General features: G+C 39.5%; 1 protein-coding gene across 6 annotated transcripts in view; it reads left to right on the top strand.

Moving 5' to 3' along the window:
- The first annotated feature begins 2,885 nt into the window (after positions 1 to 2,885).
- The window catches only part of ATAD2B (ATPase family AAA domain containing 2B), a 153,558-nt gene continuing 135,496 nt past the window's right edge, over positions 2,886 to 20,947 (top strand). For all 6 annotated transcript variants that reach the window (XR_009599768.1, XR_009599767.1, XM_042245844.2 and 3 more), the window contains exons 1-2: positions 2,886 to 3,504; positions 18,648 to 18,799. Coding sequence is in view for 4 of the 6 variants with exons in the window: in XM_042245844.2 (XP_042101778.1) it covers positions 3,289 to 3,504; positions 18,648 to 18,799 (368 nt within the window). In the remaining 2 variants the exon portion in view is untranslated. The remainder of the gene's footprint in view (positions 3,505 to 18,647; positions 18,800 to 20,947) is intronic.

The following is a 20,947-nucleotide window of genomic DNA, read 5'->3' as shown; positions in this document are numbered from 1 at the left end:
GTAACTCATATCTCCTCCAAACTTTCCTTTTTTTGGGTCCATTTTTTCTTTCTTCATTTTGTGGTTCAAGATGCATCTCAGAAGTCATCAATTCTCAGCTTTCTCTAAACTCTGCTTGAATTAGAGGTTTCTGCCTTATTCTTTCTAGTTGCAGTGTTCAGCAGCTTACTGGTTCCTTGCCTATCTCTGTTCCCTTCTTGTCTGTGAGCTCTTTGAGGGCCAGAACTATGTTGTTAAAACAAAACAAAACAAAACAAAAAAAACCCCCAACCCTCCATGTTTCCTGGTCTGACAGAGTATCTGACACTAGTTAGGGTTCGAATAAACAGTAAATGGTGTGTGCATGTGTGCTCAGTTGCTTCAGTTGTGTCTGACTCTGTGTGACCCTATGGACTGTGGCTTACCAGGCTCCTCTGTCCATGGGATTCTCCAGGAAAGAATACTGGAGTGGATTGCCATGCCTTCCTCCAGGGGATCTTCCTGACCCAGAGATGGAAAATCCATGTCTCTTATGTCTCCTGCATTGGCAGGCAGGTTCTTGGGAAGCCCAGTAAAGGTACTGTTATACACAACTGCTGGAAAAACCATAGCTTTGACTATATGAACCTTTGTTGGCAAAGTGACATCTCTGCTTTTTAATACGCTGTTTAGGTTTGTCATAGGTTTTCTTCCAATGAGTAAGTGTCTTATATGCCTTTTATTGGATGACTAAAGAAGTTAAGCATTAAGTTTCTTGAAGGAAGGACTGTTTAATAGTCAAATATATTTAGTATCTAACACAGTAATGAAAGTTAAATTGAAAGTCACTCAGTCTGACTTTGTGACCCCATGGACTATACAGTCCATGAAATTCTCCAGGCCAGAATACTGGAGTGGGTAGCCTTCCCCTTCTCCAGGAGAGCTTCCCAACCCAGGGATCAAACACAGGTCTCTCTCATTGCAGGCAGATTCTTTACCAGCTGAGGCACAAGGGAAGCCCAACACACTAATAGGTGTTAGGAAATTTTGTTTGTGAAAGAAATGGATTACTGAAGATAGTTAATAAGCTTACGAAGTTATGTTAATATTACAAAGCGGAGCAAGTATCCTTGCTTGAGACTGTATCCACTGTTAGGCTGTAGCTGTACACATTTGTTACTTTTAGCAGTTGGCCAAATAGTTTTTTTTTTCCTAGTAGCACTTAGTTGCCTTTAACTTCATTTGAAACAATTTTGTTAGATTGTATCATGACAGCTGTCACAATAGCATGCATTAAAAAAACAAACTTACAAAGTTGATAATATTTGTGTAGCCAATATTGAAGATGGAAGGAAAAAGCCAACATTGTTGGCATTTTCAGATGTTCTCTAGCTAAGCTATGTCTGACTCTGTGACCCCATGGACTGCAGCTGGCCAGTCTTCCCTATCCTTCACTAACTTCCAGCATTTGTTCTAATTCATGTCCATTGGATTAGTTATCCCATCCAACCATCTCATCCTCTCTTGCTCCCTTTCCTTCTGCCCTCAGTCTTTCCCAGCGTCTGGGTGTTTTTCAATGATTCAACTCTTCGAATCAGGTGGACAGATCGTTGGAGCTTCAGCTTCAGCACCGGTCTTTCCAATGAATATTCAGGGTTGATTTCCTTTAGGATTGATTGGCTTGATCTAGGTTGTGGTAACTCAAATAACAATCTGGCTTTCTCAGTTTAGGTCTACAAAAACAAATACAGAAGCAAGTCCTTTGCCTGCTAATTTGCATACCATACACCTTTTCAGGGTGCTTTGAATAATAAAGCCAGCTTCTTTCTGCAGGAAATGAATCTGTTTCTTTTGTTCAATGATCTCATAGCTAATTGACACAGGAAAACTGAAGTCTTGTATTGTGAGGTCTCCATACCCAAGAGGCTGGCTTTAAATAGTGGGTGAAGTGTTCTGGGGAGGGTGTGGTATGCAAATTAGTGTAAGAGGGACTTGTCTGCTTTCCTGGAATCTGTACTGCTTCTCCAACAGAAAAACCACTTCCATTCCCAGTGCATTATACAGTTTTGTTGATCAATTAGTAGCTTGGATGGCTGGAATTCTCTAATTTTGTTGCAGCTTGTTGATTTTTACAAGACTTTTCCTGAGTCTTCAATTTTTCTAGGTAATGAACATAATTTTTGGAATTGAACATAATTCTTATTTACAGAATAGCTTTTCATATTGTGTCCCTTAATCTTTTTCTATGAAAGTTAAATGGCACATTTTGTATCTTTGTGTTCAGCTTTTTGTATTTTTAATTGTTGCCCGGGCAGAAAGCAGTGAAAGCTCTTAGAAGAATTCATTCTTCGTGGACTCCGCCTTAGGTCTGGCTAAGGTTACAGAAAACGACAGTGCCTTGCTTTGTTTAAAGACGCAGGGTTCTAGTGTTAGTTATTTCTTAAGCTTAACCATGTGCCAGATACGGCACAGATCTCTTTTTATCACAATTATCATTCAGATTTTTCTAGCCCTGAAAAGTACGACTCAAGTTCAGTGTCTTGGCTTGGGGTCCCTGGGTATCCCTGGGATTCCCACTCAGGTCACCACGCCCTCTTCTGCACCGGTCCCCCTCTATCCTCGGCCTTTGCCAGTCCTTTCTGGCTCCATCCAGGGCACCTGGGGGTGATGGTGGGGATGCTGGTGTAGCCAGGCCTGGCCGGGTATGAAGGTTCCACGACCGACTCCAGCGCGCTAGCTCATCCCGAGCACATTCTGGTTTTTCTCATCCTCACTTCCTCGGCCGCTGGCCAGACCTGGAAACCATAGAGCTAACAGCCCAGAGCGTCCCTTCCGTGGCCGGCAAGCGCTGACAGCGCGCCGCTGGGAGGGGCCTACTGGAGGGGCGGGGGAAGAAGAGGGAAAAGCCGGCAAGAGAAGGGCTGGCCGGCCTTGCAGCGCCCCGCAGCGGCCAGGCCGGAAGCGGTCTCGTCGGCCCTGCGGCGCTGGAGCCCTGACGCACGGAGCTCGAGAGCGAGAACGGGAGAGAAAGGGGCAGAAATGGCGGCTCCGCTCGGCTCCCGCTGAGGAGGGCGAAGCCGGCAGAGTCTGAGCCGTCGGCCCGGAGCATCGCTCCCGTCTCCCGCTACCTGTCTTCGCACGCCGACTTCCCTTCTTCTGCCCTGCTCTCGCCTGTCTTCGTCTGCGCTCCGCGGAGTCTGGTTCGGCTTGTCTTTCCCGGCCCGGCTCCACTGGCCCTGACTGCCCGGCCAGCGGGCCGGCCTTCCTTGGGTCTCCCCGGCGCGGCCGGCGCCGCTAGCGCGGCGTGGACCCCGTCCTCCTGGCTGGACCATGGTGAACACCCGGAAGAGCTCTCTGCGCCTTCTCGGATCTAAGTCGCCCGGGCCTGGGCCTGGGCCTGGGGCCGGAGTAGAGCCCGGGGCGACCGGAGGCAGCAGCCATTTCATCTCCTCTCGGACCCGCTCCTCCAAGACCCGTGCTGCCAGCTGCCCCGCCGCCAAGGCCGGGGGAAGCGGCGGCGCCGGCGTCGCTCTGGATGAGGCCCGGGTAAGAGCGCGGCGGCCCGAGTCCGGAGGCTGGCAGGTCCGCCCGGCCGCCCGGGCTTTGTCTGGCCGGGTCGGAGCAGGAAGCCTCCGGTGGGGACCGATCGGGCGGCTGAGACCCGGTCTGCGGGTGCGGTGGAGGGTGGCAGCCGGCTAGGTAGGGCCGCGACAGCTCTGCTGGCCGCGCTCTTTTGTGTGAAGAACGGGACTTGAGTCCAGGGGTGAGGGTTATTGCGGGGGGGCGGTGGGGTGTTTGTCTTTTCGGGGACATCAGAACAGCCTCCTTTCTGTGTCCTTGTCCGGCCTGAGAGAGGAATTCTAGGGGAGCATGAGCGAGGGGCCAGAGTCCCCGTTTGGAAGGGCTGGAGAGGAGAAGTGAAAGTTTTCTGCGGTGTCAAACCCTTCTTGTGAAGTGTGTCAGCTCTTGCCGGTGTCTAACTCCCGTTTACTCTCAAACTGTTTGGGGGTGGTTCAAGTTGGTGAGGAAGTGAGCGGAGAGCTCCAGTTGGCAGCCAGGCAGGGATGCTGAAAAAAGTTTGTAGCTGCTCTGACAGCAACTTTAAAAACAAAATCAACACTATCGCCTCTCCAGGCAGGAGCGATCAAACGTGACGTTTAGAATCAGCCAGCCCGCTAACCGGGGTTCTAGAAGGGACTCGGTAGAGTTTTCTAGTAGAGCCTTCAGGTCGCAAAAGGGGCACGTCGAAAGAAACGTGTCGAATATTATTGGTAGTAGGCACTATCATCTCCAGATTGTTTGGTTTCTTGGATGTCTTCGTCTGGGTAATACGAATAGTTTATAAAAGATGAGTTAACACCACCGTTGTCCCATTACTGCGAAAGTGACATTTGAAGAATACCGGTGATGATTTAGTATTTTTTTTTTAAAGTGGTAGATACCGAAATTTATTACAAGGTAAAGCTCGAAGTTAGTACGTATGTTTTATCACTTTAAAGGACTCGATAAGGTTGTGTTATGAGATTGGTTATGAATTTAGGAAAGAAAGTGTTGCTTCTGTCTAGAGAGAGACTAATTTTCTAAGAGTAGTTTGACTGGACATTGTTCATTTAAAATAACTCCTTTAAATCCACACCGTTTTATTATTCTTAGGGGAGAAAAGCAATATTTTATATAAGTGTTTACAAGATTATGTTTGTGTATGCTTTTTCTCTGTATCTCATACTGTTCTGACACTAATCAGAATGAACTAAGGCAAATACAACAGACATATTTTATTTTACTTTTCTGAAATATGTTGTATCTTTGAAAATATGTTTGGCCTTTACTTTGGTAAAATCTGGAAATATTTTTTAAATTGCCCTATGAGTAGACTGTTTTGGGTCTTATAGCTCTCTTAGGTGGAAATAAGAAAGCTGAGTCTGAAAGTTGTGCATACTATTCAGAATAATTATTCTCGACTTTCTGTTGAAATTATTCCAAACACGTACAAGTTTACTGACTTTCTGATGCTAACATCTATTTTAAAATAAAAGCAAGATAGGTTTTCCCTGTACCCTTAAGTACAAATAAAATATTTAGAGTGTAAGCATTTAATTGTATCATGCTATGAATGCCTCGTCTATTCTAGAGCAGTGTCTCAATCTGAAGTAATTAGCTCATCTGTCACTGATCATTTTGTGGTCCCATTTTTGAATTCATGGATATTATGCTGTCCTTACCCCCTGAGGAATGAGGTGAGGTAATTTGTCAGGCAGCTGTTATGGAGATGTTAAAAGGCAAGGAATCAATAATCTAAGGTGGAAATGAACATGTGGTAGCTTTTAAATTGCTAGAAGAATGAAAGATGTTAGAGCTCTTTCCAGAGAGCTGTCATAGCTTTGCCTTTTCCCCAGTGTATGTAAGATGGTGAAATAAACATGATACATATTGTAGGTTATTCGAATGATTTTTTTGTGCCTACACTATTTTAATGTCAAATTGACTTGTGCTCTGCAGTTTCTTATGTAATAATTTCTCCTATATACTTGGCTTTGTTTGCTTGTTTAACATGTATAAAACTTGACCTCTTTTAGGTCAGTTAATTAGCATTTATTTGCTAAGAGTCACTTGCAGCAAACTCATGCTGCAGTCAGAAACGGAAAGCAGTTTTTAAAAAATATTTCAACTCCCCTCCCCCCTTTTTTTAGTCTCTTTTAGGCCTATTTGTTGGTACTTTTGGCTTGTCACTAGCTTTTTGTGCTTTTTGAATCTTAGTTGAGAGAATCGAAATACATATCTTGAGTAACTTTATAGGTAAATCTGCTTGATTTTTATTTTTTAGGAAAAAATCTCTCAGGCCTTCTTTAATAGGCTCTTTTATCATTCTGTACTTTTTCTTTTCCAACATTCATTCATTTGCCAGTGTAATAGAAGCTGCATGGTGGAAGTTGAGGGTTAAACGTGGAAAAGAAGCCTGAGAGGGAAATATAACAATATATATAACTCTCAGATAAGTAGAGAAAAATACAAGTTCCTCAGAGTAGAGCAAATTTTTCCTTATGTCAAATTCATATGGAGCACCATATAGGTGGTATTGTGTAATGTTGTAAAACGATTTCTCCTGTCACAGTTTTGAACTGAAAGCAGCTATAAAGTTCATAGGCTTATCTCCAGGATTGAACTAAAAATGAAACTTAAAAAAAATTCATTTGTTGGCCATTTCTGGTAGTCCAGATATATAGACTTGCAGTTTTTTAGGTCACGGATGAAATTTACACTTGTAGAAGTGAATGCATACTAGTTCGTCAAGTCATTTTCCTTGGTGGATAATCTTTTTAACCATCCTTGGATACATCCTTGATTACATGTCTTCTAAATACTGATTATAGGTAAACCTGTAACCTCTGAAAGCTCAGTGGACAGGTGATAGGATTAACATGTGTTATGAGAAGTAAGGAGCCCAGCCAGCATCTGCACCTGAGTGGAGAGTGATCCTGTCTCTTTAAGGTTCCACGTTAGGAGAGTGCCGCATTATTTTGAGTTATGTGTTTGGCATTTCCTTTTGGACACACATAATGAGGTTTCATTTGTGTACGTTCCTGAGTGGTTTCTTGATATTTGGGTTTTTGATCTTGTACTAGGAATGTTTTATGTTTCTGTTATGTGTCTGCTCTGGGGGAGAATTTTGTGAAAAATGAGTCATTGAGTAGAAAACATATAGAATTTTGGGTAAAAAGTTCTATGGAAGTACAAAAGTAGGGGGAAAACCATATGTAAAATGTGCTAACTTTATTTAAATATGCATTAGACAATTTTTAGAGAGACAAGTGTTGTTTGTTGCTTATATCAAACAGTAGAAAAGCGATGTTAAAATTAATAGGTCGTGATTTGTTTTAGCTTTTAGATATTTTGAGTATATGCTGTAAGATTCTAAACTTCAGATGCTTTTGAGCTGTATTTTGGCATAAGATTTTTTAAATTTTCATTTTTAGAGTGTTTAATCTGTAGGTAGAATATATACCTTTGGTTAAAGTCTTTCTTTCCTAGACTCTTCTATTAGAGTAGTCTATAAGCTCCCTGGGACCAGGCACTATATTTCATTTTCCCCACAACTGCTGTATTCCCAGGGCCTAGTACATCATCTGACATATAGAAGATGCTTAATAAATACTTGTTAAGTGAGTGAATGGATAGCATAATAAGTAACCAATCTAGTGGGTAAAAATTGTGAGGATTGAACTCTCAGAATAGAGGGTAAATAAAACACAGTCCCCACCTTCATGGCTCTAAGTATGCATGTGGAATATACCTGAGAAATTGTTAACAGAAAAAATCAATTCAAGGTAGAGGCCAGATGACATGGATTCTCAGTGTGATAAGAGTTCTGATCCTTTACTCACTGCGTGTTTTGAGTGGAACTCTTTGATGTTCTTTAAGGATAGAGACTGTCGTGTTCATACCTATATCCTGAGTGCCTGAGTGCCTGCAACAGTGCCTTCCAGATGTAGTGCTCAATAAACAGTCTCCTCTTCTCCCCTCTCCACCACTCAGATTGCAGGATCTCAGTTCCCTGACCAGGGATTGAACCTGGGTCACTGCAATGAAAGCACCAAGTCCTAACCCCTGGACTGCCAGTAAAGAGTTTTTGAATGAATGAATGGAAAGTAGCTTCATTTGAAATTATTTTCATATTAGTGGTCTTCAGTTTTGCTGTATTTACATGTTGCAATTTGCCCAACAATTTGGCCCATTTGGTGGTATTCTAATAAGAAGGAGAGGGGTAAACTAAGGTTTACTTAGCATCTCATACCAGGTGTTGAATGCTGTCTTATTCAACCCCTGCAATGACCCCATGAGGCAGGTGATGGTATCCTTATTTTACAGCTGAGGAAATTGAATTGCTGAAGAGGTTAAGTGGCCTGTAGAAGGCCTAATAGGCATTAGTAATAGGGTGATATTTAAGTCTAGTCATCTTTTACACATCTGTTTCTTACTGTCTCATCTGTATTTATCACTACTGTTTGATGCTGTTCATTCAGTTTTCACAAATATCTGAAAAAGTGAAGAAGGCTGCCATTGTACAGTCAGAAAATAACTGTATGTAGGCAGATTTTTACTAGGCTATCTGGAGTTGTAGTGTTTAGTGTTGAGATTAGAAGAATGAACAGTAGCCTGTGGGGATATGAAATGCAAGACAGTGATTTTTTTCAGTAATTGCTTGCTGCCTGATTTTCAGGGGGTGGATGTAGGGAGAGGAGCAGGCATATAATGTGAAGATAATATTTTGGCAATATTTTTGTTTCCTACTATTTTAAAGCTGGTTTGGGAAAAGAAATCCCTATAAAAAGACTAAGTCTGGGGACTTGTGATATGTGAAAGTTGGACCATAAAGAAGGCTGAGTGCCAAAGAATTGATGCTTTTGAATTGTGAAAGTGAAAATGAATTTGATCAGTTATGTCCGTCTCTTTGTGACCCCATGGACTGTAGCCCACCAGGTTCCTCCGTCCAGGGGATTTCCCAGGCAAGAATACTGGAGTGGTTTGCCATTTCCTTCTCCAGGAGATCTTCCCAACCCAGGGATTGAACCTGGGGCTCCCGCATTGTAGGCAGACACTTTACCATCTGAGCTACCAGGGAAGTCCAACTGAAATGTAGTGCTGGAGAAGACTCTTGAGAGTCCCTAGGACTGCAAGGCGATCAAACCAATTAATCCTAAAGGAAATCAACCCTGAATATTCATTGGAAAGTCTGATGCTGAAGCTCCAATACTTTGGGCACCTAATGTGAAGAGTTGACTCACTGGAAAAGACCACGATGCTGGGAAAGATTGAAGGCAGGAGGAAAAGGAGGTGACAGAAGACGAGATGGTTAGATGGTATCTCTGACTCAATGGACATGAGTTCACTGTCTGGGAAATAGTGAAGGACAGGGAAGCCTGGCATGCCACAATCCATGGCGTCGCAAAGAGTCAGACACAGCTTGGCAACTGAACAACAATTTGAGTAAATAAGACTCAATGCTTCTTGTTGCAGACCTCTGTTGAGCATTTTGGTACCTCTGTTAAGTGGCTTACTTGTTAGGGACCTTGAAGTTGCTTGATGAAAGTTCATTTCCCTTATAGCTTACTAACATCCTTTATCTAAAGTATACTTCAGTGCTCACACTTAGGGTGGGTGTTGCAGTTGTATTCTTGATTGTGCAAGTTAAGGGAATCCAATTTTAAAAAACAAAATCAAGCCCCAGCACACTGTACCTTCTTAATCAGTGTCACATTGTAATAATTTTAAATATGTATACAGAAACAGGGGAAATGTCTTTGAGAGATGTGTACAAACATGAGAGAAACTGGGGTAGTTTCTGTATGAAAATTTTGGAAGTATTTTAAATGAATTAAAAAATGTAACTTAATTTTCATGTTTTAGTTTTTACTCTTCTAATTAAGTCTCCAAGTTTATTAGATGGGAGAATTGAGAAGTGATAGTTGCCTAAGGCCATATGATTTTAAAAGCAATAGTTCAACAGGAAATGGAAGTTTCTTTCTTTAATTTTCAGTATCTATTGAGTGACTTGATGTGTCAGACACTGAAGGGAAAGAAGCGCACAAGACTCTTTACCTCAGCTCTTAGACAAAATATTTATTTAAAGTCATGAAATCAGTATTTCAAATAATATGGAAATGCGCAGAAAAAAGTTAAAGGACTTTCCCCACTCCCATGATTCCTTTAGTTCGCTCTTCCCAGGGATAACCACTGTTAAAGCTGGTGTATATCTTTGCAGACCATTGCACATGTAAGTATGGGTTATTTATACTCCTTACGATAATTATTTGTTCTCTTTAACTATGTATCATATGCATTCTTTCATATTTGTCCTTCTTGCTAGCTTTTTAACATTTTGTTGTGTCTTTACACCTCACTTCTTTAACTTTTCCCTGTTGATACACAGTTAGTTTTCTCCATGTTTTTAATATTATAAATAATGTCACATAAAATGACCTTTTCCTTTTAGGCAAAGTGGAAATATTGAGTCAGAGGTATATTATACTTTAAATTTTTATAGTTTTTTCCAAATTGTTCTATAAATAGGCTAAAGCAATATACACCCCACTCCCCAAAACTCTCTGCACTTACGTTTTTGTATCTTTTACTGGCTGATGAAAGGAGTTAGGAGTTAAGTTTCTTGAAGGGGAGACTGTTTAATCATCAAGTATGTTTAGTATCTAACACAGTAATGCTGCTGCTAAGTCACTTCTGTCGTGTCTGAGTCTGTGCGACCCCATAGACGGTAGCCCATCAGGCTTCCCCGTCCCTGGGATTCTCCAGGCAAGAACACTTGAGTGGGTTGCCATGTCCTTCTCCAATCCATGAAAGTGAAAAGTGAAAGTGAAGTCCCTCAGTTGTGTCCGACTCTTAGCGACCCCATGGACTGCAGCCCACCAGCCTCCTCCATCCATGGGGTTTTCCAGGCAAGAGGACTGGAGTGGGGTGCCATTGCCTTCTCCTAACACACAGTAATAGATGTTAATAAATTTTGTTTGTGGAAGGAATGGATCACTGAAGATAATAAACTTATGAAGTTACTTTAATACTACAAAGCCAAGCAAGTATCCTTACTTGAGACTGTATCCACTGTTAGGCTGAAACTAACTGTACACATTTGTTACTTTTAGTGGTTGGCCAAATTGTTTGTTTTTTTTTTCTTAGTAGCATTTAGTTGGAGAAGGCAATGGCACCCCACTCCAGTACTCTGGCCTGGAAAATCCCATGGACGGAGGAGCCTGGTGGGCTGCAGTCCGTGGGGTTGCTAAGAGTCGGACACGACTGAGGGACTTCACTTTCACTTTTCACTTTCATGCATTGGAGAAGGACGTGGCAACCCACTCCAGTGTTCTTGCCTGGAGAATCCCAGGGATGGAGGAGCCTGGTGGGCTGCCGTCTATGGGGTCGCACAGAGTCGGACATGACTGAAGCAATTTAGCAGCAGCAGCAGCAGCAGCAGCACTTAGTTATCTTTAACTCCATTTGAAACAATTTTGTTAGATTATAGTGTGACAAGTGTCACATCAGCTGTGCTTTAAAGAAAAAGCTTACTAAATTGGTGAACTTTTGTGTAGCTATTTTAATATTGAAGATGGAAGGGAAAAAGCAACATTTTTGGCAGTTGTTGCTGTTCAGTTGCTAGGTCAAGTCTGACTCTTTGCAACCCCATGGACTGCAGCACACCAGGCTTCCCTGTCCCCTTCACTGTCTCCTGGAGTTTGCTCAGACTCATGTCCTCTGAGTCAGTGATGCCATCTAACCATCTCATCCCTCTGTCGCCCTCTTCTGTTCTTGCCCTCAGTCTTTTCCAGCATCAGGGTCTTTTCCAGTGAGTTGGCTCTTCGCATCAGGTGGCTAAAGTATTGGAGCTTCAGCTTCAGCGTCAGTCCTTTCAATGAATATATTCAGGGTTGATTTCCTTTAGGATTGACTGGTTTGATCTCCTTGCAGTCCAAGGGACTCTCAAGAGTGTTCTCTGGCACCACAGTTTGAGAGCATCAGTTCTTCCATGCTCAGCCTTCTTGATGGTCTAACTCTTGCATCTGTACATGACTACTGGAAAAACCATAGCTTTGACTGTATGGACCTTTGTCAGCAAAGTGATGTTTCTGCTTTTTAATACACTGTCTAGGTTTGTCATAGCTTTTCTTCTAAGGAGCAAGCATCGTATATACTTTTTACTGGCTAATTTAAGGAGTTAGGAATTAAGTTTCTTTAGGGACAGACTGTTTAATCATCAAGTATATTTAGTATCTAGCAAAGTAATATGTATGTACTTGTGTGCTCAGTCACACCCAACTCTTTCCGACCCCATGAACTGTACCCGCAAGGCTCTTCTGTTTGTGGAATTTTCTAGCAAAGAAATACTGGAGTAGGTTGCCATTTCCTCCTCCAGGGGATCTTCCTGACCCAGGGATCAAACCCGTGTCTCTTGCATCTCGTGCATTGATAGGTGCATTCTTTACCACTTGTGCCACCTGGGAACAAGGTAACACAGTAATAGGTGTTAGTAAATTTTGTTTGTGGAAGGAATGGATCACTGAAGATAATAAGCTTATGAAGTTATCTTACTACTACAGAGTCAAGCAAGTATCCGTCCTTGACACTATCTACCGTCAGGCTGCAGTTGTAGGCACTTGTTACTTTTAGTGCTTGGGCAAATGGTTTGGTTTTTTCCTAGTAGCACTTAGTTGTCTTTAACTCCATTTGAAACAATTCTGTTAGACTGTATGGTGACAGCTGTCACATCAGCATTCATTAAACAAACTTACAACATTGTTGAATCTTTGTGTAGCCATTATAATATTGAAGATGGAAGAAAGAAGCAATATTTTCAGCAAATTATGCTTTATTGTTTCAAGAAAGGTAAAAATGCAACTGAAATGCACAGAAACATTTGTATAACATGTAGAGTCAGTGCTTTGACTGATGGAACATGTCAGAAGTGGTTTGGGAAGTTTGCATGCTAGAGTTTATCACTGGACGATGCTTCATGGTGGAGTAGACCAGTTGAAGTTGACGCCAATCAAAGTGAAATAGTAATTGAGAACAATTTATGTTATGCTATGTGGAAGAGAGCCTACATACTCAAAACATCCAAATCAAGTGCTGAAAATCATTTTCACCAGCTCGGTTATGTTCATTGCTGTGGTGATCGGGTTCCACATAAGTTAGTTAGGAAAAACCTTGACTGCATTTCTGCATGTAATTCTTTACTTAAATGTAATGAAAATGTTCCATTTTAACAATGTGATGGGTGATGAAAAGTGGATACCATACAATAATGTGGAATGGAAGAGATTGTAGGGCAAGTGAAATGAACCACCACCTACCACAGCAAAGGCCGATCTTCATCCCAAGAAGGTGATGTTGTGTATATGGTAGGATTGGAAGGGAGTCCTCTACTATGAGCAGGAGCAGATTCCAAACAATTAATTCCAACAAGTACTGCTCCTAGTTAGAGCAACTAAAAGCAGTGCTCGATGAAAATTGTCTGGAATTAGTCAACAGAAAATGCATATTCTTTTATCATGAAGGCCTTTAGTGAGACTGCACATTTCTCTGATGACCGGGCAAAAACTGTTAGAGCTTGCTTGGGAAGTTCTGGCTCATCCACCGTATTTACCAGACATTGCACCTTCAGGTTTTCATTTATTTCAGTCTTTACAAAAATTCTCTTAATGGAAAAATTTCAAAAGACTATAAAAGGTACCTAGAACAGTTCTTTGCTCAGTAAGATAAAAAGTTTTGGGAAGGTGGAATTATGAAATTGCCTGAAAAGTAATAGAAGGTAATGGAACAAAATGGTGAATACATTGTTCAATAAAGTTCTTGGTGAAAGTGAAAAATGTGTCTTTCACTTAAAGACCGAAGAAAGTTTTTGGCCAGCCGAATACTTCCTCAATCTGGTTTTAACAATCATATGCCCTGGTGTCTCAGATGGTAAAGAATCCATCTGCACTGTGGGAGACCTGGGATCATTCCTTGGGTTGGGAAGATCCCCTGGAGAAGGGAATGGCAACCCATTCCAGTATTCTTGCCTGGAGAATCCCATGGACAGAGGAGCCTGGTGGGCTCCAGTCCATGGGGCCGCAGAGAGTCAGACTGAGTGGCTAAGCACAGCACGTGAAGTAAGCAGTGGTTTTTGAGTTACGGTGGCCGTGCTACAACAGGAGACTGCTCTCTCTTTTAAGTCTGGCATGTTTTAGCCTGCCCGTTGTCTCTTTGTCATTTTAAATCATGTAATATTTTCAGATAAAAAGATATTATCTTCTAGGAAGAAAATTTCAGTTTAAACTGTAAGAGATATAAACTATTTTTGTCTTTTTATAACTCCTCAGCTCACTCATATTTTCCCCCCCTTTCTATAGTCTTTCATGACGATTGTTTAGAAATATTAAACTAGTAAGCTGTTGCTCTTGGGATATTTGAGGAAATTTTAGGATATTTTGTGTGCCTGAAGTTTTAGGACTTTGTAGAATAGTAGAATAGTATTGGCTCTAAGAAAATAAATAGTGTGAGTTTGGTTTTCTGAAGTCATGGTAACTGCTGCCTCTGTGAATTCTTTTTACAAATGAAAGAAAAAGAAATTGCACTTTTAAGCTTTCTCATGAAAACAGGAGTACCCATTTTTTCAAAAGGTGAAAGAAAAAGCTGTCTTATAAAGGAAACTGGAACAGATTGATGGCACCAATATACTTTCTAACAGGGGCTGTTCCTGTTCTGTTTTTTCTTTTCTGTTTGAGGATCTTTTCCTCATCAGTTATTGTGCTCTTTTTAGGGGGGAAAGGGCTTGCTGCATGGTTTGTGGGATCTTAGTTTTTTCTTTTGAACTGTGGTGTTGGAGAAGACTCTTGAGAGTCCCTTGGACTGCAAGGAGATCCAACCAGTCCATCCCTAAAGGAAATCAGTCTTGAATATTCATTGGAAGGACTGATGCTGAAGCTGAAACTCCAATACTTCGGCCATCTGATGCAAAGAACTGACTTAGTTGAAAAGACCCTGATGCTGGGAAAGATTGAAGACAGGAGAAGGGGACAACAGAGGATGAGATGGTTGGATGGCATCACCAACTCAATGGACACGAGTTTGAATAAACTCTGGGAGTTGGCGAGGGACAGAGAGGCCTGGTGTGCTGCAGTCCATGGGGTCGCAAAGAGTCTTCTCCAACACCACAGTTCAAAAGACACAGCTGAGCGACTGAACCGAACTGAGTTCTCCAACCAGGGATGGACCCCAACAGTGAAAGCACCAAGTCTTAACCACTGGACTACCAGGGAATTCCCCTCTTTAAATTTTTATTATAGCTTATTCTCTTCTGTGGTCCCTTTTCTGCTATTTACAAGAATCCAGGTCTCTTTAAAAAAAAAGTTTCTTCACTGACTTCTTTGACTTTGTAACCTCTTTAAGACTATTGTCTTATTTTTCTTAATTCTGACACTTTCAAGAGTAGCTTTGTGGTTTATCACCTGTACATTCTCACCACTCACTCAATTCTTCACTTAGTGATTTCCACCTCAGCATTTTGCAGAAATTGCCCTATCAGAAGTTACAGTGGAAAAAAAAAGTTACAGTGACCTCCTAATTAACAGTCCACACATTTACCAGCTTTTATACCATCTGATCTTTTATAACCAACCTCTACTCCCCTTGTTTTGAGTGAGACACTACGTTTTTCACTAGTTTATGTGAGATCCTCTGCTCATCTCTGTACTGTAGGCATTTTTAAAAGGTTTTTTACTTTAATTCTCTTGTTTTTTCACTCTGTATGTTACCTATGACCCTTTTAGTACAATTTCATATCTATCTATAGTCCTCACATCACTCTGTCTCAGAATTGTGAGACAATCTGATAGACATCTCCCTAGATTTCTGGCTAGAATTCTAAACCTGACTTTCAAAGTCATAACTCACTGTTACATTTCTCCCATCAACATCTGCACACTACCTGTCCCCCCCCCCCCCCCACAGCCCTGTCTTTACATTTAATATTGGTGTTACTAATCTCTTAGTTATTCCACTTTCTGGAATCAATTTCTTATTTTCTACATTTATAATGCTGTATGAATCCATCATCAGGACTTGAATCAATCTCTTGGTTTACTAATTCACTTACTGCCTCGAGTTTTTCCTTTTTTAATGCTGTGCTTGGGTACATTCTTTTTGTTTTTTAAGTCCAGGTTCTAGATTTCTGAACAAATTCTAATCTGGACAAGAAGCCTTCCCTGAAAACCAGGGCAGCATACAATTCTTCTCTGTTTCATTATTCTCAAGTTCTTTTACCTAGTTTTAGGAGATTTATGGTAGAATAGTATTTAATATTTGTCGTACCTGATGAGTATGGTTTAAGGAACTCAGGGAATTCACTTTTACAAACTAGAAAGCTTTTCTACCTATTTTAGAAGGTTAGAGTTTAGCAAAAAAAGTCACTTAGGTGGGAAGGACAACTTCTTATTGTACTTTTTGTATGACTTGACATTATTACTATTATTCCTCTCTTGGAATGTATCACATCATTGAATCATGTTCCTCTGACAATTCTAGGTGTTTCATTATTGTTATAAAATAAAGTCCACATGATTTATGATGTCTTCCTTCATCTCAGCCTGCAGTTACCATTTTTTGCTTTCAGAGAATTGTGTATTTCTAGATTCTTTACCATCTGAGCCACCAGGGAATCCTATTCCTATTATAGTACTTACTATAATTTGCTATATATTATTACTGTAGTTGTCAATTTAATAGATTGTGTATAAGGTTTAAGAAGATTTTAGTCTTTTTTTAAAACTATTATCTAGTCCTCCCCGCCATGTCTTATGTGCACAGTAGGTCCTCAACAAATGTTTGTTAAATGAAATTATTCCCTTTGTTTGAAATGCCTTTCCTGCTCATGGATTGTAATCACTCTGACATATTGCTAAATGACTGTGGGTAGATTGCATAATCTCTCCTAAATATTTTTATCCTGAAACTAGCAACGCCTTCCCTCAAAGGGTTAGGTTATAATTAACTAGTAAAATGCTTTGAAGAAGTTAAAGTTGAGCATTATGATCATCCTATTAAAGATGAACTGTTGGTATCAGGTTTGTAGGTAAAGCTTTCCCAAAGCTTGAAGTTTAATTAGATGGTGTTGAAATAATTATTTTGTAGTATTTGCATCTTGGTTTTTTTGCTTTACTTAAATCCCTAGAGTTCTTTGGAGGGAAGGAAGCCTTTGTAATGCTGTTTATAAGCCGAGTCATGATTGAAGTCTTTTCACTGTAGGAGTAGTATAGTGAAGCATTTAAGATGATGTGTATCATGCTATACTTAAATCTTTTATATGCCAGAGATCCTTAGACTTGTGTGTGCTAAGAATCCTTTGGAGGCCCTCATTGAAAATACCCCACCTCCACCCAAGGTTCTAGTTTAGCAGGTTATATTTCTTAATGACAAATCAGGTGCTTTCTGATTCAGTCAGTATGTGAACAACACTTTGAGAGATACTCCTGAATGAAGCTGTAAAAAGCCTATAGAATATGAGAGAATGACTAGTAAATAAACATATAAACTCATATCACTTATGATATTCAAAGTCATTAGTTATATAATATTCACAGAGTTATATAATAACTCATATATTTAAAAAATGGCTTAACTTCAAATACTTTTACTATTTTTCCTTTAATTCAATAAGTACATAGTACTTATTCCTAGAGTGTATTTGTGAAACTTTAGTACCTACAGATGACTCCAGTTGGTGATGGACAAGGAAGCCTGTTGTGCTGCAGTCCATGGGGTCCCACAGAGTCGGACGTGACTGAGCAACTGAACTGACAGATGCCCCATGAAAAAAGAGCTTGATTAAATAAGTTTGGGAATTGTTATATACTGTCATCCCTACTTGGAGATTTATATTGCATATTAACTTTTTTTTCTGTATCACTGTGTGGCCTGTGGGATCTTAGTTCCTCTACCAGTGATGGAACTTGTGCCCCTTGCACTGAAAGTAGAGAGTCTTAACCATTGGACTGCCAGGAAAGTCACTGCGTGTTAATATACTAAAGACTCTTACAAGTCCTGAAGCAAAAAACCTTGGACCTCATTGTTTTCTGAAATTTATTTGACTGTGACCTTTCCTTTCTTTCTCCTAGCAATTTCTATTAATTTACTGAACAAACTTGAGGAAATTTTGCTTTTTCTTTCCTCCCAGTTAGGAAATGAGTGAATGAATTGAGTAAGGAGGGTTGGGGAGGGAAAATTCTTAGTAGGATGCCAACTAAACTATATAGGAGTGATTGGATTAGATAATTACCACCATGATAGTATTGGATAAAGGCAAGTAGCAGTCAGTGAATGCTGTGGCTAGTGAGTTTGATGAAGAACAGAGTATTGGTTAATTTTAAGAATGATTTCACATAAACTAATCAAATACAAAGGGAAAAATAGTGACTTTATAGTGGGAAAACCTGGCAGACACCAACTTGATTAGGTGATCAAGGTTATTCTTAGTGATGGGTAGGTACAACATGCATAGTATCCTGTCTGTATATTCTTCCGTGAATGTTATGGCCTGAATTGGGTTACGGGGAACATCAGGTAGACCCAGACTGATGATCATTCCAGAGAATTAAAAAGCTTATATTCTTTACAGTCAAGGGCATGAAAACGAGGAACTGAGGGGACTGTTCCAGATAGGAGACAGAGGAGGTCTGATAACTACATACAGTATATGTTCCTGGATATAATTCTGAATCAGAAAGGAAAGAGAGATCATGTTGGGACATATGATAACATTTGAATGTATCTGCAAATTAGCTCTGTGTTATATCAATGATGATTTCCAAATTGGGAGGATTGAATGATATTAATGTAGCAGAATTTTCTTACTTTGTAAGTTACACACTGGAGTATTTCAGAGAGGAATGATGAATCATGTCATAAAAAGATATATCTACACATCTTTTCTGTAGGCCTGAAATTATTTTAAAATAAAAACCATACATACTTTTTTGAGCATAAATTTATCTTTCTAACTTTTTTGTTTTTGTATTTGCAGATGATTACATTTTGCTACACTTGTAGAAGGGTTCCTTCTGTAGATAGTTTTTGGTTGAATAACCACTATCCAGGAATTTAAGAATTCTATGAATTTTAATAAAAAGTGCATTTTAAACATTTTCTTTCAGAAAGCTGAAGCTGATGGTAGTTTAAGTGATAGCCATGTGTCTCCTCCAGCCAAACGCACTTTGAAACAACCTGACTCTGTTTGCAAAGACAAATCAAAATCACGAACTACTGGTCAGCGAGAAGAATGGAATATATCAAGTGGACAGGCCAGGTGAGAAGGGAGAACTCACCCATTGTTCTTTCATAATTTTTTTAATGGGATTCAGGGCTGATATTAATGCTAATTTTCTTAAATTATAAAACCACCTGTCTAGGAATACTTATAAATTGTATTAAGCTTATTTTATAATTTTTGTATGTAATTTTATTTTCTCTAAATATACCAAAAATACATTTAGTATGTAATAGAAACTATTATTACTTAAAACATTAAGAATTTTGATAGGTCTTGAATGTGCATACATGTTTATACTCCTGAAAATTTAACAGTGGTTAGAAGTATATTTTTTATTTGAAAATACAACCTCTTCTTCCTAAAATTATTAAATATTCCACTTGAATTGGTATGCTAAAATGTAATAAAATCTAAATTAATTTCTAATAAATCTTTTCATGTATCTGATTGTTTTCAACTTAAATTTTCTCTGTGTCTGTTTTGATATGTATTATAAACATAATTTTACTCACCAAAGTAAGTGGTAATGTAATGTAGATAGGATAGCTGTACACACACTCAGAAGAGATTTAAATTTTCAGCTTAGAATCCTTAGCTTCTCTTTTTTCCAAAGTCTTTGATGTAAAAGTGCTGATGATGTGCCAAATGTGAACAAAAGTAAAAGGGAATTCCTTTTTGACAGTATTTTTATTTTATGTCTGTAGGTAAATTTTGAACACTGTTATTAGTCTTTAATGAAAATAATCTTTGGAGTTATATAGATTTTGATAGGCATTATACATTTACTTGGAGAAGGCAATGGCACCCCACTCCAGTACTCTTGCCTGGAAAATCCCATGGACGGAGGAGCCTGGTAGGCTGCAGTCCATGGGGTCGCTAAGAGTTGGACATGACTGAGCAGCTTCACTTTGGCTTTTCACTTTCATGCACTGGAGAAGGAAATGGCAATCCACTCCAGTGTTCTTGCCTGGAGAATCCCAGGGACGGGGGAACCTGGTGGGCTGCCATTATGGGGTTGCAGAGTCGAACACGTAGCAGTAGCAGCAGCATACATTTACTAGTCTCTAAAGTCTGTGCCTAATTTAATATGTACCACTTTATTTAAAATTTTTTAATTTTGCATTGTCTGAGAGCTAAGTTGAAAATTATGTGAATCAGTCTATTGATTTTTTTTTAACTTTCCCAACTTTCCCATACTCATTCATCTGAGATGAAACAGATCCAGATCACTATAATGATGTCACTTAAAATAAGTACTTCCCTCTAATTATACTTCTACACCTGATTTATGGGTTGTAATCTGTATCCTGTGTTTATTAGATGAGTGAATCAGGCTTCTTTTTCTAACAAATGTTTCTAAAAAGTATTCTTTTACTGTTAAAAGTTTTGCCTTTAATTGTGAGATAATTTTAACAGTATAACTCATGTATGAGCCTCTCTAGTACAGTAGATTTCCCACACCTTATCCACTCATAGATCTGTATAAATTAATCTTAATCATGTCTTTCATGTAAAAAGAAGGAGTTTTGCTTCCATTTAGATACCTGAAGAGTTTGATATTCCTTTCAAAAAACTTTAAGTACATTTTGAATAAGAAACTTAAGAAATAATGAATACTAATAGAATTTACTGCTTCTGTTTTGGCAGGAGAATAATGTTTAGCAGTTCACACAATTTTAAAGGTTTTTGGGTTAAACTTTCATCGAGGAATGTGATTAAGTGCTACACTGCTACAGTCTTTTAGTATTTCAGATGACCTGAAAAGAAAATGCCATTTGGTCTGTCAGATTCAACAGAATTGAATTTTGGGGAAACTTGTAGTTAAAAATATTGTAGATTTTGAGATAATATTAATACAAAAATCAAGATTTATATGAGTGCTTTTATTAGTTTTTATGTCATGAACCTGAGAATCCTAATTCCTTTATTTTGGTAATCTAAAGTCCTAAGAGCATCTAAGGTAAAATGACTGAAGTCCTTTCAGGAAAATGATTTTTTAAAATACAGTTCATTTGGAGGAAAATTGAATAAAGATAAAAATTAGTATTAGCTATGAAAAATGATGAATCTTAAAGGACTTTAACAACCATTAAATTCTGTAAAGAAACTACTGTTGATTGGTAAAATAACATTTAGGAATAACTTTTAGAGATTGGATGAAGATAGAGATTAAAATGGAACTAG

This window comes from Ovis aries, chromosome 3 (assembly GCF_016772045.2).
Source record: "Ovis aries strain OAR_USU_Benz2616 breed Rambouillet chromosome 3, ARS-UI_Ramb_v3.0, whole genome shotgun sequence".
Taxonomy (NCBI): domain Eukaryota; kingdom Metazoa; phylum Chordata; class Mammalia; order Artiodactyla; family Bovidae; genus Ovis; species Ovis aries.
This window is presented reverse-complemented; position numbering and strand designations above follow the sequence as displayed.